The sequence below is a fragment of the Microcaecilia unicolor genome, chromosome 3 (genome assembly GCF_901765095.1).
Source record: "Microcaecilia unicolor chromosome 3, aMicUni1.1, whole genome shotgun sequence".
NCBI classification, from domain to species: Eukaryota; Metazoa; Chordata; class Amphibia; order Gymnophiona; family Siphonopidae; genus Microcaecilia; species Microcaecilia unicolor.
The window spans coordinates 164,212-189,821 of NC_044033.1; the positions used below are offsets into that span (position 1 = coordinate 164,212).

General features: G+C 47.6%; 1 protein-coding gene across 2 annotated transcripts in view; it reads left to right on the top strand.

Moving 5' to 3' along the window:
* Window positions 1–25,610, top strand: part of RPL7L1 (ribosomal protein L7 like 1) — an 82,206-nt gene that overhangs the window by 45,553 nt on the left and 11,043 nt on the right. For both annotated transcript variants that reach the window (XR_003941388.1, XM_030195678.1), the window contains exons 5-6: window positions 8,906–9,015; window positions 16,015–16,224. Coding sequence is in view for 1 of the 2 variants with exons in the window: in XM_030195678.1 (XP_030051538.1) it covers window positions 8,906–9,015; window positions 16,015–16,223 (319 nt within the window). In the remaining variant the exon portion in view is untranslated. The remainder of the gene's footprint in view (window positions 1–8,905; window positions 9,016–16,014; window positions 16,225–25,610) is intronic.

Consider the following 25,610-nt stretch of genomic DNA (forward strand, 5'->3'; position numbering starts at 1 on the left):
TTTAGTGGGAGCCAGTGTAGTTTTTCTTTTAGGGGTTTGGCGTTTTCGTATTTTGCTTTCCCAAATATGAGTCTGGCTGCTGTGTTTTGAGTGGTTTGAAGCTTCTTAATGATTTGTTCTTTGCATCCGTTATAAATGGCACTGCAGTAGTCTAGATGACTTAGCACCATTGATTGAACTAGGCTGTGGAATACTTCCCTTGGGAAGAAAGGTTTGATTCTTTTAAGTTTCCACATTTTCTTTGCTGTATTTTTCGCATGGTCTTCGAGTTTGAGATTTCGGTCAATTGTGACTCCCAGAATTTTCAGGCTGTCTGAGACCAGAAGTGTGTAGTCTGGGGTGTTTATCGTCTCATTGTGTCTCCTGAGCATAGATGCTAAGGGCATGGGACACTAACGATCCAAAATTAGAGGTGCAAGTAATGGAGGAACAGTGCTCCAGCGCAAGATGTCATAACATCACATCGTTTTTTTCCCTTCTTTACTCTTAAGGGGAGGCATTTATATAATACTACTAAAAGAAGCCCATTTCAGAGCAAATGAAACGGGCGCTAGCAAGGTTTTCGTCACCAACACCCCCCTCCCTCCCTCCCTGGCCAACCCCTTCGTTGTTCTGGCATTGCTCCGCCGCCAACGTCATGACGCGAGGGCGGGGCCCGGGATTTTCCTCCCTGCCTCCCTCCCTGCCAACCCCTTGGTTGTTCTGCCATTGCTCCGCCCGGAGCGATTTCCCACCCCCCACCTCCCTGCCTCCCTCCCTGCAAACCCCTTCGTTGTTCTGCCATTGCTCCGCCCTCGAGGGCGTGGCCCGGAGCGATTTCCCCCCCCCCCCGGCTCCCTCCCTCCCTGCCAACCCCTTCGTTGTTCTGCCATTGCTCCGCCCTCGAGGGCGGGGCCCGGAACGATTTTGGTGGCTTCACCACCACGAACCTCCGAACCTTTTTGAAGGAAGTCAGAGCTTGGCTTCACTGACGTCAGTGTCCTCAGAACGTTGAGGTGAGTTTTATTATAGTAGATATTATTTTTTTACATTTTCTACACATGTTCCCTTTTATCATATTTAATCTCTGCATCACTTATACATTCTTTTATGTCTTCGATGGTGTGTTCCTTAGTGTAATTAATAAGTGGATACTTTTGTGTTTATATTTCACTGTCTTATATTTTTTGCATTGGTTACATTTGCTTATGTAACTCCACCTTCATTGATGATGTTGCTGTTACATTATGCATGAAGGGCTTTTTAAATCGGACTGTGCGATAACGCAACTTCTTTCATTGCTCCCGCACCATGCTGGCAGCAGCGTCATTTGGATATCCATTCGCTAAGAGCCTTTTCGGAGTTCCCTTCCCCTTTTGGCTGTTGTGGTGCTTGTTTCCTTGTGCTCTTGTTGCTTGCTCACGGTGACCCAACTTTCCCCACCATTAGTTGATTATTGCTCAGTTTTTCCAGTGGTTTTTGTCACTTTGAAAATTCAGTCAGGGCCTTTCTCAGCGGGAATAGTGTATAAACAATCCTATGTTGTTCAGTTTATAAGGGCCTCCTGCTTATTCCAGGTTTTTCATTCATTTTTGGCCCCTACATTTCAGAGTGCAACAGTAGTTTTATGAACTTTGGGAATGATGCCTATGTCCTTTTTTTGTGTGTGTGTTCTTTTGCAGGGACCTTTTTCCTCAGTTTTGAGGTTTGTTCTTGCTTCTTTATTGCATAAGTACATAAGTACATAAGTAGTGCCATACTGGGAAAGACCAAAGGTCCATCTAGCCCAGCATCCTGTCACCGACAGTGGCCAATCCAGGTCAAGGGCACCTGGCACACTCCCCAAACGTAAAAACATTCCAGACAAGTTATACCTATTGCGTGTCCTATTTTAAATCTTTTGTTGATTGTATTGAAATGTGGTCTTCCTTTCCTGTGACTGTCGCTTTTTCTGACATTCTGTTTTTTGTTTGATTGTGATATGCTCATATTACATCTTGCGTTGGAGCACTATTATTCCATTACTTGCACCTCTATTTTGAATCTTTATTGTCTCATGCCATTAGTTTCTATACTACACAGGTTGGTAGCAACCTTTCATGGTTCTTTCTGTCCTATGTGCCACAATTGTACTACATTGATAGGTTGTCTACTTCACACATAGTTACTATACATTTTCATGATAGATGTTTGATTTGATTTTGCATATTAGTTGCTGAAATAGTTTGTAATTAAATATGCAATACCATCAAGTTGTTTCTCTTCTTTAATCTAGATTTTGTGTACATCTAGTTGCAGTTCATTTTATCTGCATTAAATTCATTTGATATTTCTGTTTTAGGATGTATTTTGTATTTTGTAATTTATATTTTGTTTGCATAAGTTTTCTGTATGAGATGTAGATTATCATTTTGTTTTACTAGACTATTTACATATGCTTTTTAAAATATATTTCCTTGTCATCAAGCAGATGCAGCCATTACAGATGGGTTGTGTCCATCAACCAGCAGAGGGAGATAGAGAGCACACTTTTTTCAGTGCCTCATACCAGCTTGCTCCACTGCCTCTCTTCAGTATTCTCTATCTCCCCTAGCAGAGTGGCTGCAGCTTCTTCGAGCTCCATCTAAAATCTGCCTGGAGGTTGCTCCTGTGCTTTTGCCAGTTGTTAGCAGGGGTGTTGGAGGCTATAGCAGCTTCACTTTAAAGGCACAAAGGTTCGCCCTTTCCCTGCCTTACCCTGCCTTACCCATACCTCCGTGGATGTGGACACATTGCTTAGCTTTCCCTGTCCTTCCCCACCAACAGTGGATGCAGGCACATAGGTTCGCCCTTTCCCTGCCTTTCCTACTCACCTGAGCCTCCGGAGTTCTATTTACCTCTGCTTTCCTCACAGCGTTAAAAAAAAAAAAAAAGTTGCGTCGCGCTTTGGCGCTTAGACGCTGGAACAGAGGTTTTTCCTTGCCTTTTTCTGTGGGACTGGAGCTGTGATACTCGGTCCAGTGAGGTAAGAGTGTTTTCTGACTCCTCCGGGGTGGGACCGCGATCGGGACGATTTTGGCGGCAACCGCCATTTTGAATTTTACCGCCGTTTTCGGCGATGGCTGCAGAGACAGTAAAGCGCTGTTCCAAGTGTGGCAAGCGCAGATCAGCAGCGGGGCTCTGTAAATCGTGCTGTACAGACGTTAGAGCCGGCCCGAGCATGGCGAGCGACGATTCTTCGCGCTCAGAGCTGGCAGCGGACGCCATTTTGAATTTACCACATGGCGCGACCTCCGCTGAGACGGAGAGTCCTGAGCCCGGGGGGAGACGTCGGAGTGAGGCTGATATGGGAGCTACTAGCCCCGGCAGAGATCTGGGTGCCCAGGGTGAGTTTTTTTTCTCCCCTGATTTTGTCTTATTAATGCTTAAAAGAGCTCTCCCACAAAGCCCGACACGGGCCTCTTCTAATGCCCCCCCCCCGGTGGATTCTAGCCTGGGTATGCCCTCTGAGGCGTTATTCCCTGATAATTGGCAGAATATGAAGCGCAGAAGGGCTCATTCCCCTTCAGAGAGTGCTGCACCTCCTTCCCCCCCCCCCCCCCCCCCCCCCCCCCCCCCCCCCCCCCCCCGTGGTCGGGCTGCGAGGTTTCGGAGGACTCTGGCAGGCCTTCATGGTCTGAAGAGCCAGAGTCTGGTGCAGAAGTGACTCAGGATCTGGACGATCCCTCCGCGGTGAGGATTTTCCACCGTGATGAGCTGCCAGCGCTTATTTCTGATGCCCTGCAGGCTCTCTCTATTGAGGACCCTGCCAGTGGCACAGCCTCCTCTGTAAATCCTAGGATGGCTAGTACCAAAAAGCCTGCTCGAGCCTTTCCTTTGCATGACTCCATCCGAGGGACCTTTGAAAGTTTCTAGGGCTATGGGGCAATTATACCCTCTGAGTGAGGAGCATACGGCTCGCTTTGTTATGCCTGGTACAGACCTCCCTGCCTATCTTCAAGTCCTTACTCAAAGCCCATCTCTTCTCCCTTGCTTTTGGCGCCTAACCACCTTCCCCATTCATGCTACCTACACTGACTACAGAGTTTGTAACCTCTAGATTGTAAGCTACCTACACTGACTACATAAGTTGTAAGTTACCTACACTGACTACAGAGTTTGTAACCTTTAGATTGTAAGCTCTCTTGAGCAGGGACTATCCTTCCCCATGTTAAACTTGTACAGCGCTGCGTAACCCTGGCAGCGCTATAGAAATGCTAAGTAGTAGTAAAGTGGATGCCCTAGTCACAGCTGTGACGAAGAGAACTACCCTCCCGGTTGAAGGAGGTGTTGCCCTGAAGGATATTCAAGACCGTAGACTGGAATCAGCACTTAAACGGTCATTTGAAATTGCAGGTCTCACTATTCGGGCGTCTGCATGCAGTTGTTATGCTGCTAGAGCCTGCCTGGCTTGGTTGCAACAGGCAGTGGAACAGCCTGGTGATGGAGCGGAGCCCTTTTCAGATGTGGCTCCGCGGATGGAGTCGGCCTTGTCCTTTCTTGCTGACGCCCTTTATGATATTGTCAGAGCTTCGGCTAAACACATGGCAGTAGCAGTGGTGGCTCGCCGTCTTCTTTGGCTACGGCATTGGGCAGCGGACATGGCCTCTAAGCAAAGGTTGGTGAAGTTGCCCTTTCAAGGCCTTCCCTGTTTGGTGAGGAGTTGGAGAAAATTGTGAAGGGCCTGGGTGAGGCTAAACCCCAGCGCTTGCCCGAAGATAGGCCTTGGCCTTCCTCTAAGGGTGCGGCGGTCCACTCCTCTTACAGACCTCGCTTCCGTGAAGCTCGAAGGTACCGCCCGGGGCGTTCTGCTGGGTTCACTTCTCGTGCCCGTTTTCAGCAGAGGAACTCCTTTCGCTCGGACAAATGTTCCACAGCCACTGGCTCAAGGCCTGGTGTTCAGGGGCGACCCTCTCAATGATGGTGCGCCGGCCCTCTCCTCGAGTCCTGTCATCGGAGGACGTCTTTCCCTCTTTGCCGAGGAGTGGGCCAACATTTCCTCAGATCAGTGGGTCTTGGACCTGATCAGAGACGGTTACAGAATAGAATTCGACGCCCCTGTAAGAGACGTGTTTGTGGAGTCCCGATGCGGTTCTGCCGCCAAACGGGCGGCGGTAGAGGAGACTTTACAAGGTCTGATTCAGATAGGGGCCGTGTCCCCGGTACCTGCCGCCGAACACGGCTGCGGCCGCTACTCCATCTACTTTGTGGTGCCGCGAAAAGGAGGGTCTTTTCGCCCTATTCTGGACTTAAAAGAATTAAACAAGTCCCTGAGAGTGCGGCATTTTCACATGGAAACCCTGCGCTCCGTCATTGCGGCGGTACAGCCAGGAGAGTTTCTTACGTCTCTGGACCTGAGAGAAGCTTACTTGCACATTCCAATTTGGCCCCCACACCAGATGTTTCTTAGGTTTGCGGTGATGGGAAAGCATTTCCGGTTCCGGGCCTTGCCTTTTGGCCTCGCCACAGCTCCCTGCACCTTTTCGAAGGTTATGGTGGTAGTAGCTGCCTTTCTAAGGCGAGAGGGTATTCGGGTTTACCCGTACCTGGACGACTGGCTCATTCGAGCAAACTCTGCTGCAGAGAGTCAGCATGTAACAGCCAGAGTGGTCTCAGTACTTCAATCTCTGGGCTGGGTCGTCAATTTGGCCAAAAGTCACCTGACCCCCTCGCAGTCTCTAGAATATTTGGGGGCCAGGTTCGACAGGTATGTGTACCTACCCGAGCAAAGGCGGTGCAAGCTTCAGAATCAGGTCTGTCTGCTCCTGAGGATGCCCGCCCGCAAGCTTGGGACATTGTCCAGTTGCTTGGATCGATGACGGCCACCATGGAACTGGTGCCCTGGGCGAGAGCGCAACTGAGACCTCTACAGTATGCTCTACTCCAAAGATGGTCTCCAGTTTCTCAGGATTACCAATGCAGACTCTCTTGGCTCCCTGCGGCCCGACTCAGCATGGAGTGGTGGCTCTCAGACAGCATGCTGCGGCGAGGAATGCTGCTGGCGCTCCCCGATTGGTGCCTAGTGGTGACAGATGCCAGTCTGAAAGGCTGGGGTGCACATTGCAAGGGGAAGCATGCCCAGGGTCTATGGACACCCGAGGAGTCTGAGTGGTCCATCAACCGCCTAGAGTTGAAAGCTTTGTTTCAGGCGCTTCTGGCCTTTCAAGTGACCCTGGAAGGATTGGCTGTCAGAGTGATGTCGGACAACACGACAGCAGTGGCCTACATAAATCGACAAGGCGGCACTCAGTGCAGAGCTCTAGCCGCGCAGGCCAAACAAATTTGCCACTGGGCCGAGCTGCATCTACAGTTTCTGTCAGCAGCTCACATTGCAGGTCAGAGCAACGTGCAAGCCGATTATCTAAGCAGGCATCAGATCGATCCAGTGGAGTAGGAACTAGCAGACGAAGTGTTCCTGCAGATATGTGCCAAGTGGGGCAAGCCCGTGATGGATCTAATGGCAACAAGCTCCAATGCCAAAGTCCCGTGCTTCTTCAGCAGACGGAGAGATCCTCGCGCGGCAGGGTTGGATGCCTTGGCTCAACCCTGGCCTCCGGGCCTACTGTATGTGTTCCCTCCGTGGCCCTTGATAGGGTGAGTGCTCCTGCGGATTTGGCTGCATCCAGGAGAAGTGGTTCTCGTCGCCCCGGATTGGCCCAGGAGGCCTTGGTATGCGGACCTCCGACAGATGCTTGTGGAAGATCCCCTTCAGTTACCTCTGGTTCCCAACCTGTTGTCACAGGATCCGGTGACCATGGAGGACGCCAGCCAATTTGGTCTTATGGCCTGGCGATTGAGAGGGCGCAATTGAGAGGCAGAGGCTATTCCAATAAAGTAATTACCACTCTCCTGCAAGCCCGCAAGCGTTCCACTTCCGTGGCTTATGCCAGGATTTGGCGCCAGTTTGAAGTCTGGTGTGCTTCCAGAGAGATCACACCCCTGTGGGCTCCTGTCTCGCCAATTCTGGACTTTTTGCAGGATGGTGTACAAAAAGGCTTGGCCTATAATTCCCTGCGGGTGCAAGTGGCAGCATTGGCCTCCCTGCGTGGCAAGGTTGAAGGCGTGTCTTTAGCTGCTCATCCGGATGTGGCACGGTTTCTTAGAGGGGTGCTTCGGCTCCGTCCTCCCGTGCATGCACCTTGTCCAGCTTGGAACCTGGGGCTAGTGCTGAAGGCCCTTCAGGGTGCTCCCTTTGAACCGCTTCGGCATGCTTCAGAGAAAGATTTGACACTGAAGGCCGTCTTGTTAGTGGCCATTACTTCGGCGAGACGGGTGTCAGAGCTCCAGGCGCTGTCCTGTACAGACCCTTTTCTGCAGTTTTCAGAGTCCGGGGTCACGGTTCGGACCGTGCCTTCCTTCTTGCCTAAGGTGGTTTCAGCGTTTCACGTAAACCAGCCTATTTTCTTGCCCTCCTTTGTCGAGGAGGAGTTTCCAGAATCTTTTGGGCAATTGCACCTGTTGGACGTGCGCAGGACTCTGCTGCAGTATCTGCGAGTTACTAACTCTTTCAGGACCTCTGATCATCTGTTTGTTTTGCTATCAGGTCCTCGCAGAGGGTCTCCAGCGTCTAAAGCCACTATTGCCCGCTGGCTTAAAGAATCTATCTTTTCAGCTTATTTGCTTGCCGACCGGCCTCCGTCTGATGCCTTTAAGGCGCATTCCACTAGAGGAATTTCCTCTTCTTGGGCTGAAACTGGAGCACTCTCTCTTCAAGAGATTTGTAGTGCAGCAACATGGGCTTCTAAGCTCTCTTTTGCCCGACATTACAGGCTGGATGTGGCTGCTAGGAGGGACGCACATTTTGGAGCGCAAGTGCTGGCGCGTGGTGTGGCTTGTTCCCACCCTATCTAGGGATTGCTTTGATACATCCCATCTGTAATGGCTGCATCTGCTTGATGACAAGGAAGGGAAAATTAGGTTCTTACCGTGATAATTTTCTTTCCTTTAGTCATAGCAGATGCAGCCATGATCCCTCCCTGTCTGATGCTATGTGCTGTAAATCTGTTTCAGGTTCTGTTTGTGTTTCCTGGAGATTCCGTCCTTGGGAGAAAGTCGGAAAACAGTCTTCAGGATTCTTGTTCAATTAAAGGAGGATGACTTAATTCCCTCCAGTTTCATGTTTTGGAGGATGAGTTTATTCCCTCCGGGAGGATGAGTTTATTCCCTCCAGTTATGTCTCAGTGGAGGATGAGTTTATGCCCTCCGGGAGGATGTTTCATTCCCTCCATTCTGAGTTAATGCCCTTTGTTGTAGGGCCATCGTTTGCTGTGAGGAAAGCTTATGTTATTCCCATTGCGGTTTGCCATACTGCTTTGGAAGCTTCAAATACTGAAGAGAGGCAGTGGAGCAAGCTGGTATGAGGCACTGAAAAAAGTGTGCTCTCTATCTCCCTCTGCTGGTTGATGGACACAACCCATCTGTAATGGCTGCATCTGCTATGACTAAAGGAAAGAAAATTATCACGGTAAGAACCTAATTTTCACTTATAGATTGTTTCTTTTTCTTTTATTTTTACATAGTGTTTGTGACCCCTGAGGCAGGGGTTCTGTCTGCCAAAACACAGTCGTGTGTCAGGTCCACTTTATGGTGTTTGTTTGATAAAATGTTAGTTTTTATCAGTCTGTTGGCTGAAAGTCATTTAATCATTCCTTGCTTTCTCCTTTGGAGCTTGCCTGCCCTTCACAGTTAAAAACAGCAATTCCCACCCCCCACCCCCCCAGCAGGACTGTAGGTGGAGAACTCATGCTCAGCTTGGACAGACAGTGGTTTCTGTCCTTTTCAGTCTCCTTGTTAATATATTTTTTTTAATGGGATTTGTGGTAAAAGTGGAGAAGAGCTACATTACCTTTTGGCAAATAGAGAAAGTCACTGTGTGTAATTTTGAAGGAATTTCCTCCTGTCTATACAGATATCCAAATTTGAAGTCCATCAGAGAGCTGATCCTGAAACGTGGACAAGCGGTGATCAACAAGAAGGCAGTTCCCTTAACAGACAACTCACTGATTGAAGAACATCTAGGTAACACAAATGGGGCAGAAGGATATAATACCCTGTTTCCTTGTCATCAAGCAGATGAAGCCATTACATAGTAACATAGTAAATGACGGCAGAAAAAGACCTGCATGGTCCATCCAGTCTGCCCAACAAGATAAACTCATATGTGCTACTTTTTGTGTATGCCCTACTTTGATTTGTACCTGTCCTCTTCAGGGCACAGACCGTATAAGTCTGCCCAGCACTATCCCCGCCTTCCAACCACCAGCCCCGCCTCCCACCACCGGCTCTGGCACAGACCGTATAAGTCTGCCCAGCACTATCCCCGCCTCCCGCCACCGGCTCTGCCACCCAATCTCGGCTAAGCTCCTTAGGATCCATTCCTTCTGAACAGGATTCCTTTATGTTTATCCCACGCGTGTTTGAATTCCGTTACCGTTTTCATTTCCACCACCTCCCGCGGGAGGGCATTCCAAGCATCCACTACTCTCTCCGTGAAAAAATACTTCCTGACATTTTTCTTGAGTCTGCCCCCCTTCAATCTCATTTCATGTCCTCTCGTTCTACCACCTTCCCATCTCCGGAAAAGGTTTGTTTGCGGATTAATACTTTTCAAATATTTGAACGTCTGTATCATATCACCCCTGTTTCTCCTTTCTTCCAGAGTATACATGTTCAGGTCATCAAGTCTCTCCTCATACGTCTTACCATTCTCGTAGCTTTTCTTTGCACCGCTTCAATTCTTTTTACATCCTTCGCAAGGTACGGCCTCCAAAACTGAACACAATACTCTAGGTGGGGCCTCACCAAAGACTTATACAGGGGCATCAACACCTCCTTTCTTCTGCTGGTCACACCTCTCTCTATACAGCCTAACAACCTTCTAGCTACGGCCACCGCCTTGTCACACTGTTTTGTTGCCTTCAGATCCTCAGATACTATCACCCCAAGATCCCTCTCCCCGTCCGTACCTATCAGATTCTCCCCGCCTAACACATACATCTCCTGATGATTTCTATTCCCTAAGTGCATCACTTTGCATTTCTTCGCATTGAATTTTAATTGCCAAACCTTAGACCATTCTTCTAGCTTCCTCAGATCCTTTTTCATGTTTTCCACCCCCTCCGGGGTGTCCACTCTGTTACAGATCTTAGTATCATCCGCAAATAGGCAAACTTACCTTCTAACCCTTCGGCAATGTCACTCACAAATATATTGAACAGAATCGGTCCCAGCACCGATCCCTTAGGCACACCACTACTCACCTTTCCCTCTGAGCGAATTCCATTCACTACCACCCTCTGGCTTCTGTCCGTCAACCAGTTCCTAATCCAGTTCACCACTTCGGAACCTATCTTCAGCCCATCGAGTTTATTTAAGAGCCTCCTGTGGGGAACCGTGTCAAAAGCTTTGCTAAAATCTAGTAGATTACTTCTATAGTACGTCGATGATTCAATTCTCCAGTTACCCAATCAAAGAATTCAATGAGATTCGTTTGGCACGATTTCCCTCTGGTAAAACCATGTTGCCTCGGATCTTGCAACTTATTGGCTTCCAGGAAATTCACTATCCTTTCCTTCAGCATCGCTTCCATTACTTTTCCAATAACCGAAGTGAGGCTTACCGGCCTGTAGTTTCCAGCTTCTTCCCTATCACCACTTTTGTGAAGAGGGACCACATCCGCCGTTCTCCAATCCCTCGGAACCTCTCTCGTCTCCAAGGATTTATTAAACAAATCTTTAAGAGGACCCGCCAGAACCTCTCTCAGCTCCCTCAATATCCTGGAGTGGATCCCGTCCGGTCCCATGGCTTTATCCACCTTTAGCTTTCCAAGTTGTTGATACACACTCTCTTCCATGAATGGTGCTCTATCCACTCCATTCTCAGGTGTACTTTTGCCAGTCCCTTGTGGTCCTTCTCCAGGATTTTCTTCAGTGAAAACAGAACAAAAGTATCTATTTAGCAAATTTGCTTTTTCTTCATCATTATCCACATAGCGGTTCGCAGTATCTTTTAGTCTCACAATTCCCTTTTTAGTCATTCTCCTTTCACTTATATACCTGAAGAAATTTTTGTCACCCCTCCTTACATTTCTAGCCATTTGTTCTTCCGCTTGCACTTTTGCCAGACGTATCTCTCTCTTGGCTTCTTTCAGTTTCATCCTGTATTCCTCCTTGTGTTCTTTTTCTTTCGTTTTTGTATATTTCTGGAACGCCAACTCTTTAGCCTTTATTTTCTCAGCCACTTGCTTGGAGAACCATATCGGTTTCCTTTTTCTCTTGCTTTTATTTAGTTTCCTTACATAAAGGTTTGTGGCCCTATTTATAGCTTCTTTCAGCCTGGACCACTGTCCTTCCACTTCTCGTATTTCCTCCCAGCCCATCATCTCCTTCCTCAGGTATTCCCCCATTTTACTAAAGTCAGCACGCTTGAAATCCAGAACTTTGAGTTTTGAGTGGCCGCTCTCCACTTTAGCTGTAATATCAAACCAAACCGTTTGATGGTCACTGCTGCCCAGGTGGGCACCCACTCGGATATTTGACACACTATCCCCATTTGTGAGCACCAGATCCAGTGTCGCTCCCTCCCTCGTGGGTTCCGTCACCATTTGTCTGAGCAAACCGCTTTGTAAAGCATCCACGATCTCTCTACTTCTTTCCGATTCCGCAGACGGAACCTTCCAATCTACATCCGGCAGATTGAAATCTCCCATCAACCAGCAGGGGGAGATAGCACTCAACTTTTCACATTGCCTCATGGCCAGCCATCTCCACTGCCTCTTCAGTATTCTCTATCTCCCCAAGCAGGGTGGCTGCAGCTTCTTCGAGCTCCATCAAAAATCTGCCTGGGGGTGGCTTCTGGCTTGCCAGTTGTTAGCCGGGGTGTTAGAGGCTATAGCAGCTGTGAGGAAAGCAGAGGTAATAAGAACTCCGGAGGCTCAGATGAGTGGGAAAGGCAGGGAAAGGCGAACCAATGTGCCTGCATCCACTGAGTGGGAAAGGACAGGAAAAAGCAAGCTAATATGTCCCATGGCTTTGTCCACCTTTAGCTTTCCAAGTTGTTGATACACACTCTCTTCCATGAACGGTGCTATATCCATTCCATTCTCAGGTGTACTTTTGCCAGTCCCTCGCGGTCCTTCTCCAGGATTTTCTTCAGTGAAAACTGAACAAAAGTATCTATTTAGTAAATTGGCTTTTTCTTCATCATTATCTACATAGTGGTTCGCTGTATCTTTTAGTCTCACAATTCCCTTTTTAGTCCTTCTTCTTTCACTAATATACCTGAAGAAATTTTTGTCGCCCCTCCTTACATTTCTAGCCATTTGTTCTTCCGCTTGCGCCTTTGCCAGACGTACCTCTCTTTTGGCTTCTTTCAGTTTCATCCGGTATTCCTCCCCGTGTTCCTCTTCTTGAAATTTTCTATATTTCTGGAACGCCAACTCTTTAGCCTTTATTTTCTCAGCCACTTGCTTGGAGAACCATATCGGTTTCCTTTTCCTCCTGCTTTTATTTACTCTCCTTACATAAAGGTCTGTGGCCCTATTTATTGCTTCTTTCAGCCTGGACCACTGCCCTTCCACTTCCTGTTCGTCCTCCCAGCCCATCATCTCCTTCCTCAGGTATTTCCCCATTTTACTAAAGTCAGCACGCTTGAAATCCAGGACTTTGAGTTTAGAGTGGCCGCCCTCCACTTCAGCTGTTATATCAAACCAAACCGTTTGATGGTCACTGTTTCCCAGATGTGCACACACTCGCACATTTGACACACTGTCTTTCTTCTATGTTTGTGCAGCGCTGCGTACGCCTTGTAGCGCTATAGAAATGCTAAATAGTAGTAGTAGTAGTAGTAAACATGTGGACAAAGGTGGGCCGGTTGATATTGTGTATCTGGATTTTCAAAAGGCGTTTGACAAGGTACCTCATGAAAGGCTACAGAGGAAATTGGAGGGTCATGGGATAGGAGAAAATGTCCTATTGTGGATTAAAAACTGGTTGAAGGATAGGAAACAGAGAGTGGGGTTAAATGGGCAGTATTCACAATGGAGAAGGGTAGTTAGTCGGGTTCCTCAGGAGTCTGTGCTAGGACCGCTGCTTTTTAATATATTTATAAATGATTTAGAGATGGGAGTAACTAGCGAGGTAATTCAATTTGCTGATGACACAAAGTTATTCAAAGTCGTTAACTCGCGAGAGGATTGTGAAAAATTACAGAAGGACCTTACGAGACTGGGAGACTGGGCGGCTAAATGGCAGATGACGTTTAATGTGAGCAAGTGCAAGATGATGCGTGTGGGGAAAAAAGAACCTGAATTATAGCTACGTCATGCAAGGTTCCATGTTAGGAGTTACGGATCAAGAAAGGGATCTGGGTGTTGTCGTCGATAATACACTGAAACCTTCTGCTCAGTGTGCTAGGAAAGCGAATAGAATGTTGGGTATTATTAGGAAAGGTATGGAAAACAGGTGTGAGGATGTTATAATGCCGTTAGATCGCTCCATAGTGCGACCGCACCTTGAGTAATATGTCCAATTCTGGTCGCCACATCTCAAGAAAGATATAGTGGAATTGGAAAAGGTGCAGCGAAGGGCGACTAAAATGATAGCGGGGATGGGATGACTTCCCTATGAAGAAAGACTAAGGAGGCTAGGGCTTTTCAGCTTGGAGAAGAGATGACTGAGGGGAGACATGATAGAGGTATATAAAATAATGAGTGGAGTGGAACAGGTGGATGTGAAGCGTCTGTTCACGCTTTCCAAAAATACTAGGACTAGGGGGCATGCGATGAAACTACAGTGTAGTAAATTTAAAACAAATCGGAGAAAATGTTTCTTCACCCAACGCGTAATTAAACTCTGGAATTCGTTGCCAGAGAACGTGGTGAAGACGGTTAGCTTGGCAGAGTTTAAAAAGGGGTTAGACGGTTTCCTAAAGGACAAGTCCATAAACCACTACTAAATGGATTTGGGAAAAATCCACAATTCCAGGAATAACATGTATAGAATGTTTGTACGTTTGGGAAGCTCGCCAGGTGCCCTTGGCCTGGATTGGCCGCTGTCGTGGACAGGATGCTGGGCTCAATGGACCCTTGGTCTTTTCCCAGTGTGGCATTACTTATGTACTTATGCACTCCACAGATGAGGAGGAGAATGCAGGCACATTCCATGGTGACGGAGCCATATGTGCCGGAGTTCTTCTGCAGCTCAGAGAAGTCTAAATGTTTACCTCTGAGCATGTGCAGGGGTTCCTGTGCTACCTTGGTTGCCCCTCCCTCTTCAGTCTTCCTTGGGACGTGCCATCAGCTCTCCTCCGTACCTCCTCTGTTTCCTCAGACATATTCTAAAATTTTAACTGCTAATTTTAAACACCTCTTCTCCCTTAGAGTTTTATGTTCACTTTCTCCTCATGGTGATTGTCTCTTTGGTTTACTTATACTGGCCCAGGTCTCCAGCAGTCTTCCCCTTCATCTGCTGGGCATGCTTTCTGTTACCTTGTAGAAATAATAATACTTACCTTTGGCTCTATCCTCTCTCATCCCCCTGCTCTTGCTGATCACCCTCTTTCCTCCTTCCTACCCTGTCTTCTCTCAGTATCCTCCTTTCCCTCTTTAACTCATCTCTTTCTCAGTCCCTCATCTCTAATCCCTGTTCCTCCTACTCTCAGTGCAACAGTCTCCTGTCTCAACCCTCCTAGTCCCTTCTTCACCTCTCCCCAGCAGAATTATATGCCCCCACTTTCACCTTGCTGGCCAGTGCAAAAGGGGATCCTCTTTCATATGTGCAGCATGACTCTGCTCTGATTTAGACCTATGCAATGCAGAACCTCTCAAGCTGGTCTCTTAGTATCAAACTTTGTGAGATTTGAGACTTTGAGAGAAGCACGAGAGTTCCTGCTCCACACAGCTCAAACTTGAGCTGAGTTGTTCAGTACAAACAGAAGATGATCCCTGCTTCAGCAGTGGTAACAAAAAAAAAACCCAACAACAACAAAAAACAAAACATGGGGGCAAGAGATCTTGGGCATGAAGGTGTAATTTTTCTTTTATTTTTTTTAAATTTTATTGTTAGAATGCACAGTTACATCATCATGGTGCGACTTCACCTTGTGTTCAGTTCTGGTCATCGTATCTCAAAAACGATATTGCAGAATTAGAAAAGGTTCAAAGAAGAGCAAACAAAATGATAAAGGGGATGAACTCTCGTAAGAGGAAAGGCTAAAGAGGTTAGGGCTCTTCAGCTTGGAAATGAGACTGATGAGGGGAGATATGATTGAGGTCTACAAAATTCTGAGTGGTGTAGAACGAGTAGAAGTAAATCGATTTTTAACTCGTTCCAAAAGTACAAAGACTAGGGGACACTTGAAGTTACATTGAAATACTTTTAAAACAAATGGGAGGAAATATTTTTTCAGTCAATGAATAATTAAGCTCCGGAACTGTTTGCCAGAGGATGTAATAACAGCGGTTAGCATATCTGGGTTTAAAAAAGGTTTGGACAATTTCCTGGAGGAAACGTCCATAGTCTGCTATTGAGACAGACATAGAGGAAGCCACTGCTTGCCCTGGGATTGGTAGTATGGAGTGTTACCACGATTTGGGTTTCTGCCAGGTACTTGTGACCTGGATTGGAAACTTGGAAGCAGGATACTGGGCTAGATGGACCATTGGTCTGACCCAGTAAGGCTACTCTTATGCTCTTATCATACATCATCATAATAATCAACGTTCTTTAAATACTTTCCTCCTACATATTGTTTTCCTCCACCCCCCCCCCCCAGTCAAAAAAATAATGTAAGAGTAGCCATAACTGTAACAGCTTCCATAACAGCCCATCACAACCATGCCAGCCTGAGTGGTGCACCCTCCCTCCCTCCCTTCCCTCTCCAATACCCAATAGTCCTCTTCTGTCTCATTTTGATAAGGTGCAATTTCTAGACAACCCAGCTGCCTTGAATTAATATATGTGCGTGTTAGATTAATTTTCTCTAGTGTTAGTCTGATTTGTGCTATTCTCTGCTTCTTAGGAAAGTTTGGCATAATCTGTCTTGAGGATCTGATTCATGAAGTTTATTCAGCTGGGAAGAATTTCAAGGATGTTGTAAATTTTCTGTGGCCCTTCCAGCTGTCTGTTGCTCGACATGCTTTTCGCAACAGGCTGGGATTTCAGAAGGAGATTGGTGCCCCTGGAAACCGAGGCAAAGCCATCAACCAACTCATCCGCCAGCTCAACTAGGGTAAAGCAAACGACCTGTACTTTGTTTCCTTTGTGACTAATTGTTTCAGAATGATGGAGTCCCAGTCCGCTTACATTTATGTTAGTATAGTAGAAACACTTTTGTGCAGCCAACAGCAGCAGACGACATCAGAGTCCTATGGAGGCTGCTATCTCCGCCCACGCCCCTCTTCCCTCCACCCAATTTGGCTGCAAATATAAGGATTTAGAAACACATTCTATCAACAATACCCCATCTTATATTTGGGCCACAAATTCTGTAATGAGAAAGATCTCACACGTTTGGAGAAGTACCCAAAGCAGCAGCTGTGTGCCGTGCTAAGTGGACCTGTAGCAGTGCTGCCTGTTCATATCCATCTCCCAGTAAAGCTTCATAGAGTGACTTAAACGCAGGACTCACATGTTCAGTGGAAGTAATCCATTTGCCCCTCCATCCCAAGTCTCTCTAGTGATAATGTTTCTGAATGATTTACTTCTGAGCATACTATGTAAAGAAATATCTCCCATATACCCTGCCTTATGAGAGAGACTGTTCTGTTTCTCTTCAAATTTACTTTGTGCCAAAGAGGGCTTTTCTTCTGCCGTTTTTCAGATGTGATGTATAGAAACCTATCAGTGTATGCTTAGAAGTTCTTTTAATCAGGCCAGTGGAATCCAATACAATCGGAACAACTTCTGTAGCTTGCTACCCCATTTTCTTGGTTTCTGATTGCAATCCAGCAGTGAAATGGGGGCTATCCAGTCTTTTGCACAGAGTGTCTCTCAGGTGTTGAGAGGTCATATGAGTACACTTGATGCAGAGGGTGAGTCAGATCTATAAAGCTTAGAATAGCAGACTTGAAGGAGCTCAGGCAGAGAGAGAGATAGAGGTTAAAATAAATAGAGAAGACCTTCAGGGACATAGCAGTTCCATATTGAGTCTGGCAACTTGGGAGGAGAAAGGTCAATTGAAAGGAGAACATCACCTCTGTGTGGCAGGAAGTGATCCTCTAGCTGGGACCTGTCCTTCGAGTGATGCAGTATCCTCTCCAGGGCCCTATGTCCGGGGGCGGATGGAGGTTAGGACACCTGTTGTAGTTAGTGATGAACTTATTAGGAATATAGATAGCTAGCTGGTTACTGATCATGAGGATCATTTAGTGACTTGCTTGCCAGATATGAAGGTGGTGGACCTTACCTAGATAAGATCTTAGACAGTACCATGAAGGAGTCAGCTATCTTGGCACATGTGAATAGCAACAACAAAGGAAATTGTGGGAGAGAGTCTCTGGAAGCCAAATGTAGACATTTAGGGGCCATTTTACTAAGCCACATAAGTGTCTACATGCGCCCAACGTATGCCAAAATGGAGTTACCGCCCGACTACTGTGTGGCTCTTGCGGTAATTTCATTTTTGGCACGCATCTGAAAAATATTTCTTCTTTTTGGCTGCGCGTATCGGACGCGCATCAAGTGGCATTTCATGCGCGCGAGTCTTTAGCCCGCTAGGTTAATGGCTGGCAGTAAGGTCTCAGACCCAAAATGGATACGTGGCAGTTTTCATTTTGCTGTACGTCCATTTTCTGCAAAAATTTTAAAAAGTCCTTATTTACAGATGTGCTAAAAAATGGATTGCAAACCATTTTTCAGCACGCAGAGCCGACAGCCAATGCCTGATGGCTGCCTGCGGTGCCACGCTTACTTCCTAAAAACTTGTTCACATCTTCATTTTCTTGTTCCTGTTGGCCACTCCCAGACATCTTTATTATTAAGCTCCCCGTTCACAGCGACCTCTTCTTTCAGATAATGCTGCTCAAAGTCTGTTCATTGCTTTCAAATTGTTTCCTTTCGGATATTGTCAGCCAGTTTCACCCAACTGTTTCTGGAAGTACTGAAACATGGTTGAAGGAAGGAGAATTTTCATACCTTGGCTTGAACAATCCTGTCCACCATCTTATTTGGCATTCTTCTGTAATCGTCTTGACTTTTGCTTCAGGACTTAGCCTTTGAGCTAAATAAAACCAATAAAACCACACATCAAGCTGGACACTGCTTGGATCTCTCAGCAGTAAGGGATTTTCCCTCTTCAGATGAACAAGTTCTTCCATTATGTAGCTTCCAACTGTTCCAGATCCTGTGGGATAGTTGCATCCATCAACCAGCTGAGACACATCTCTCTTGGCATCCAGTCCAGCTCCTCCAGAAGGTGGATGAACACACTTTTCAGCCTCTGGTTCTGATGATTTGCTCCTGGTCTAGTTGGTCAGCTGGTTCCCAGTTGAGCTTTGTGGGTGGCTTGAGCTTGCAGAGTCATATCTGGAGGTTTTCTGATCCTTGTCTCAGGTGCCCTGCGATTTTATTTCTTCCCTCCCTTCTCCTCTCCCCTTATTCCTGTGGAGTTCTCCATTTCCAGCACAGCAACCTTAAAAAAAAAATATACAAGGAAAAGAGGTTTACTGCAGAGTGTGGGACAGAGTATTGGTCCTGATTCTTTTTCATCTGGGGTAAGAATTGTGGAGGCTGTGAACTTAGGGGGAGAAGCCGGCAGTGGTAAATCACACTAAACTTTGACTCAGAACCGCTTGGAGGGCTTAAAGTTCTACTTGGGACTGCATTGTGCTGCGCTTGTGCCTGCTGGGGTGAATGGCAACTCCTGCAGAGACAGTTAAGCGGTTTTTCTGCCGTGGGACCCACTGGCTGGCATTGGGGCATTGCTGTGTGTGCAAGCCAGGAATCCCATAATGTGGGGGAACAGTTGCTGGCAGCACATCTTTGAAGTTGGCACAGCATCCGAATATACTGGGGACTTTAGGCTTTCTGGCAGGGCCGGTGTGCAGTTGGAGGCAGGAGAGTGTGCTAATGGGCGCCATTTTGTCAGGAACAACTGGCAATAGCCTTTGTCTGATCACGCATGGAGCACAGCCACCATTTTACAACCTCGGGGCCTGACAAAGCATTTAGCTGCATCAGGATCTTTGTTTCTCCGAGGACAAGCAGGCTGCTTATTCTCACATGTGGGTCGACGTCTGCGTCGGCCTGGGAACCGGCATTTTGCCATAGCAAAAACAAAAAAAGTTTTACTAGAGTCTTCTGGCACGCATGCGCGGACTGACTTTCCACCCGCTGCACTAGTGCGTACCTCAGTTCTCTTTTTTCCGCGACGAGGTGCAGCAGGTTCCTCCTGTGCTCCTTGTTTTGGCCTGGGAAAGAGTCTTATTTCTGTGAATTTTTGCAACCTTTTTTGCGTTCTTCTCTTTGTTTTCGTAGTTTAAAAAAAAAAAAAACAGTAGTTCAGACCCCTTTTGAAAAAGAATCCTCAGGTTTTTTTCCACAAGTTTTAAGTTTTCTTTCTTTTTGACGCGACCGCTTTTCTTCCCCTTTTTGTGCCCCATTTTTCTTGGCACAATCGAGTCTAATTTCGCCGAAGCTGTTTTTCCTTCCATGTCATCGAGGACACCCAGCAGCTTCAAACGTTGTACTCTGTGCAACTGGACCATCTCAGGCACCGATACCCATTCCTGGTATATCCAGTGCCCTGGGCCCGACCACAGCCCAGCTGCTTGTAATCTGTGTCTTTGTATGAAGAAACGGACCCAAGTAGCTGAAGAAGCCCAACAAGAGAAACTTTTTGGGGCTCTGTCCGGTCCTTTGATGTCTGCATCGACATCAGTACCAAGGGTGGCGGCGTCAACATCGAGGGATACATTAACAGGAGCAGATACAATGGCTGCTGAGAGACCAAGTCACACTGGGAGCAGTGAGATATCGAGTGGGTCTCCACCTGTCTCGAGGCCTCCTGCTTTGCAGGCCCCCTGGGACCAACCATCGTTGGACCCGACCCCAAGGAGATGTGAGGATTCCATGTCGTCCTCATCGGCACCAAGGAGCCTTGGTGACGGACATCAAGCGAAGGCGAAGAAGCACCATCACCAATCTCCTTTGACACATGGTGCTGGGAGCTCCAGGGCATCGAGGGATTCAGCACCCAAGAAGCATCAGTGCCAAGAGGATCACTTCCCTTCCTAGCAGCCCGATACCTGCACCTGAGCCTCAGCAGATTCTGCCACCGGCTGTTCCATCGACCCCGCAGCTTTCTTCGATGGCGGCTCTCAACGAACTCATCTGGGCCCTGCTTCCAGAGATGGAAGGACTGCTGCACCAGTCTGCTTCAGTTGGGGGTGCTTGCGCCATCCATGCCGTCTGCTGCAGCGCCGTCTGGCCCTTCACCTGCGGTGCGGTCCCTGTCCTGGGCACCAGTGTCGGCTGCCACCCAGGTCGACTCCCCTTTGATGTCGCGGAGGAAGCTTGGCCGCAGTCCATGTGGGCGTTGGCCTCTTGACATTGCCATTGAGGACGTCGATCCTCAGTGTTGAGGCAGGCTCAGAGTTTCCTAAGAGAGGTACTGTCCGATACTGAAGAGGAGCGTTCGTGGGAGTCAGAGGGAGATCACAGATACTTTTCTTCCGATGAGTCCTATGGGATTCCCTCTGAACCTTTCCCTCCACCTGAAAGTCTTTCCTTTACATCTTATGTCCGTGAAATGGCTACAGCTATTCCTTTCCCTATGGAGGTGGAGGATGAGCCCAGGACTGAGAAGCTCAAGGTCCTGGACTATCCCTCTCTACCTGTGACGGCTCCTCTACATATGGTACTGAAGGAAGTCCTTATGTGGGACTGGTTGTTCCCTCTGTCTGGTCCCGTGATCCCGAAGAAAGCTGATTCCCAGTATTGGGTCCACAGTGAACCTGGGTTGATGAGGTCTCAGTTACCCCACAATTTCATGGCTGTGGACTCCGCCCTCAAAAGAGCCATGAGTATTAGAGACTATGCCTCGACACCCCCAGGCAGAGAAGCTAGAACCTTGGATACTTTTGGGAGGAAGACATGTCAGGCCGCTATGCTCACTGCCCGTATCCAGTCCTACCAGCTCTTCACGAGCGTACAGTTGCGGAACTCGGTAAGACAGCTGTCTACCTTGGTCGATGCCCTCCCTCCAGATCAGGCCGAGCCTTTTCGCCAGGTGGTCAGGCCTCAGAAGGCGTGTCGTAAATTCCTGGCCAGGGGTGCTTACGACTCTTTTGATGTGGCATCCGGATGCGCAGACTCTCATGGCTGCGTGTTTCTGACCTGGATCATTTGGTTCAGCAGCCGATGGCGGATGTACCTCGCCGGGGGGGGGGGGGGGGGGGACGGGACGGGACAGGTTTTTTTAAATGAAAAAATAGAGGATCTTGTTGACCAGATCAAGAAGCATAATGAAGCTATGGATTCTCTCTCCCGCCGGGCGCCTTCTGCTACAACCTCCTCATCTAGGAGGTATTTTTGGGGGGAAGAGGACTGCTCCCTATTCCTATGCTAGGCGTAGGTACACTCCGTCTTCTCGACAGCCTAGTCAGGCTCAGCCCCAGCCCGCTCGTTCTCATCAACAGCGTTCGCCTAAGGCCCCTGCTGCTCCCCAGCAAAAGCAAGGGACGAGCTTTTGACTGGCTCCAGTTAAGCACAGCCACAGTAAAAGTGTCCGTTGGCGGGAGGTTAATGTTTTTTCACCAAAGATGGACTCTCATAACCTCCAACCGGTGGGTTCTTCAAGTAGTCCGGTTAGGAATCTGGAATCCAAACCTCCAAATTGCCCACCAGAAGATCATTCTTACAGCTCCCAGCACAGGCAGGTACTTGCAGAGGAACTCTCCGCCCTTCTAAAGGCCCATGCAGTTGAACCCGTTCCACCAGGGGAAGAAGGGCTGGATTCTATTCCAGGTACTTCCTTGTGCAAAAGAAAACAGAGGGGATGTGTCCCATCCTAGACCTAAAGGCCCCAAACAAATTCCTAGTCTGAGAAAAGTTCAGGATGGTTTCCCTGGGCACCCTTCTTCCCATGACTCAGGCAAATGACTGGCTATGCTCTCTGGACTTAAAGGATGCTTACACACACATCTTGATACTTCCAGCTCACAGGAAGTATCTTCGATTTCGGCTGGGAGCACAGCACTTTCAGTACTGTGTACTGCCCTTTGGCCTGGCTTCTGCGCCCAGAGTGTTTTCAAAGTGTGTAGCGATAGTCGCAACATCGCTATGCAGACTGGGAGTGCATGTGTTTCCTTATCTCGTCAATTGGCTGATGAAGAGCACCTCGGAGGAGGGTGCTCTGGAGTCCATGTGAATGACTATTCAGGTGCTAGAGCTACTGGGGTTCGTAATAAATTACTCCAAGTTCCATCTCACTCCTGTCCAAAAATTGGAGTTAATTGGAGCACTGCTGGACACGAAAACAGCTCAGGCTTATCTTCCTGAGACGAGCAGATAACCTCCTGTCCCTGGTGTCCACAGTTCGAGCGTCTCAGCAGATCACAGCTCGGCAGATGTTGAAACTTCTGGGTCACATGGCCTGCACAGTTCATGTAACACCCATGACATGTCTACATATGAGATCAGTGGTATCAAGCTGCAGGGGATCTAGAGGATGTGATCCAACTGTCCACCGACTTTCGGAAGTCCCTTCAGTGGTGGACGATCTGATCCAATTTGACCATGGGATGTCCTTTCCAAATTCCTCAGCCTCAAAAAGTGCTGATGACAGATGCATCCCTCCTGGAGTGGGGAGCTCATGTAGATGGGCTTCACACACATAGTAACATAGTAGATGACGGCAGAAAAAGACCTGCACGGTCCATCCAGTCTGCCCAACAAGATAACTCATATGTGCTACTTTTTGTGTATACCTTACCTTGATTTGTATCTGTCTTTTTCAGGGCACAGACCGTATAAGTCTACCCAGCACTAGCCCCGCCTCCCAACCACCAGCCCCTTGATTTGTATCTGTCTTTTTCAGGGCACAGACCGTATAAGTCTGCCCAGCACTAACCCCACCCCCCAACCACCAGCCCCGCCTCTGCCATCCAATCTCCACTAAGCTCCTGAGGATCCCTTCTTTCCGAACAGGATTCCTTTATGTTTATCCCACGCATGTTTGAATTCCGTTACCGTTTTCATCTCCACCACCTCCCGCGGGAGGGCATTCCAAGCATCCACCACTCTCTCCGTGAAGAAATACTTCCTGACATTTTTCTTGAGTCTGCCCCCCTTCAATCTCATTTCATGTCCTCTAGTTCTATCGCCTTCCCATCTCTGGAAAAGGTTCGTTTGTGGATTAATACCTTTCAAATATTTGAACGTCTGTATCATATCACCCCTGTTTCTCCTTTCCTCCAGGGTATACATGTTCAGGTCAGCAAGTCTCTCCTCATACGTCTTGTAACGCAAATCCCATACCATTCTCGTAGCTTTTCTTTGCACCGCTTCAACTCTTTTTACATCCTTAGCAAGATACGGTCTCCAAAACTGAATACAATACTCCAGGTGGGGCCTCACCAACGACTTATACAGGGGCATTAAAACCTCTTTTCTTCTGCTGGTCACACCTCTCTCTATACAGCCTAGCAACTTTCTAGTTATGGCCACCGCCTTGTCACACTGTTTTGTCGCCTTCAGATCCTCAGATACTATCACCCCAAGATCCCTCTCCCCGTCCGTACCTGTCAGACTCTCACCGCCTAACACATACGTCTCCTGTGGATTTCTACTCCCTAAGTGCATCACTTTGCATTTCTTCGCATTGAATTTTAATTGCCAAACCTTAGACCATTCTGCTAGCTTCCTGAGATCCTTTTTCATGTTTTCCACTCCCTCCCGGGTGTCCACTCTGTTACAGATCTTAGTATCATCCGCAAATAGGCAAACTTTACCTTCTAATCCTTCAGCAATGTCACTCACAAATATATTTATTTTATTTTATTTTTGTTACATTTGTACCCCGCGCTTTCCCACTCATGGCAGGCTCAATGCGGCGGGCAATGGAGGGTTAAGTGACTTGCCCAGAGTCACAAGGAGCTGCCTGTGCCGGGAATCAAACTCAGTTCCCCAGGACCAAAGTCCACCACCCTAACCACTAGGCCACTCCTCCACTCCATATTGAACAGAATCGGCCCCAGCACCGATCCCTGAGGCACTCCACTACTCACCTTTCCCTCATCCGAGCGAATTCCATTAACCACCACCCTCTGGCGTCTGTCCGTCAACCAGTTCCTAATCCAGTTCACCACTTCGGGTCTGTTAATATATGTTGTAGCCAGAGCCCCCTTCACTGGAATAGTGGTGGGCTCTGTCATGAAGCCTAGGCCCTGAGAGAAACTGGCTAGGCCAGTAAAACTGAGATAAGACTTGACACTGGGCACTTGCTGAAGCAGTGTCTAGTTGGCAAGACAAATCAGGATCTGGCCTAACAAGCAAATGCAGTTTTAAAGCTTAAATGAAGAATTAGATAACCTGAATTGACAAGTTAGGTTAGGCTAAGATGGAATCCTTTTTTAAGATGGATGCCTATGAAGATAGGAAAAGAGAGAAAAAAAATTGTTTATCACAAGAAGGTATTGCAGAGGATTGGGAAATGTGTAAGGTGGGAGATTTGTGCTTCCGATCTAGCTTGTGGTTAGCTTGTGGTCAGCTACTGTAAGAAAACAAGATTTGCATATAATTATACAGTTTTAATGAAGGAATAATGAGGAAAAAAGGGTATATAGGAAAGGTGAATCTGGGAGGAGTTTGGATTCGATCCCCCAACTCTCCAGAGATGTAAAGCTACGGACGGATGTCCTAAGACCCTGTGATGAGCGTACCAGACTGATGTAAGAAATAAAAGTTTCTACATATCTGAACTTTCAGCTGTATCTTGGTATTACTCAAAGTTTCACTCCTTTTATTTCCTACAGTGATAGAATAATTTCTTTCACAAATCTACTCTTCACTAAATACCATTCACCAGACACATTATGGGGAAAAGAATTCACACACTGATATCCATAAGTGACAGGAGTCAGGTAATAGAGGTCCTATTGGTGGGATATATTCCAAGCCTTCTGAAAGACCCTCTTCACCCTCCTGGACCGGTGTCCGGCAAGGGTCAAGGGGGGGGGCTCCCTAAGGGGGATCTTAATAGGTCCTATCTTCAGCTTGTCCAGTTTATTTAAGAGCCTCCTGTGGGGAACCGTGTCAAAAGCTTTGCTGAAATCTAAGTAGATTATGTCTATAGCTCGTCCTTGATTCAGTTCTCCGGTCACCCAATCAAAGAACTCAATGAGATTTGTTTGGTACGATTTCCCTTTGGTAAAACCATGTTGTCTTGGATCTTGCAACTTATTGGTTTCCAGGAAATTCACTATCCTTTCCTTCAGCATCGCTTCCATTACTTTTCCAATAACCGAGGTGAGGCTTACCGGCCTGTAGTTTCCAGCTTCTTCCCTGTCGCCACTTTTGTGAAAAGGGACCACATCCGCCGTCCTCCAATCCCTCGGAACCTCTCCCGTCTGCAAGGATTTATTAAACAAATCTTTAAGAGGACCCGCCAGAACCTCT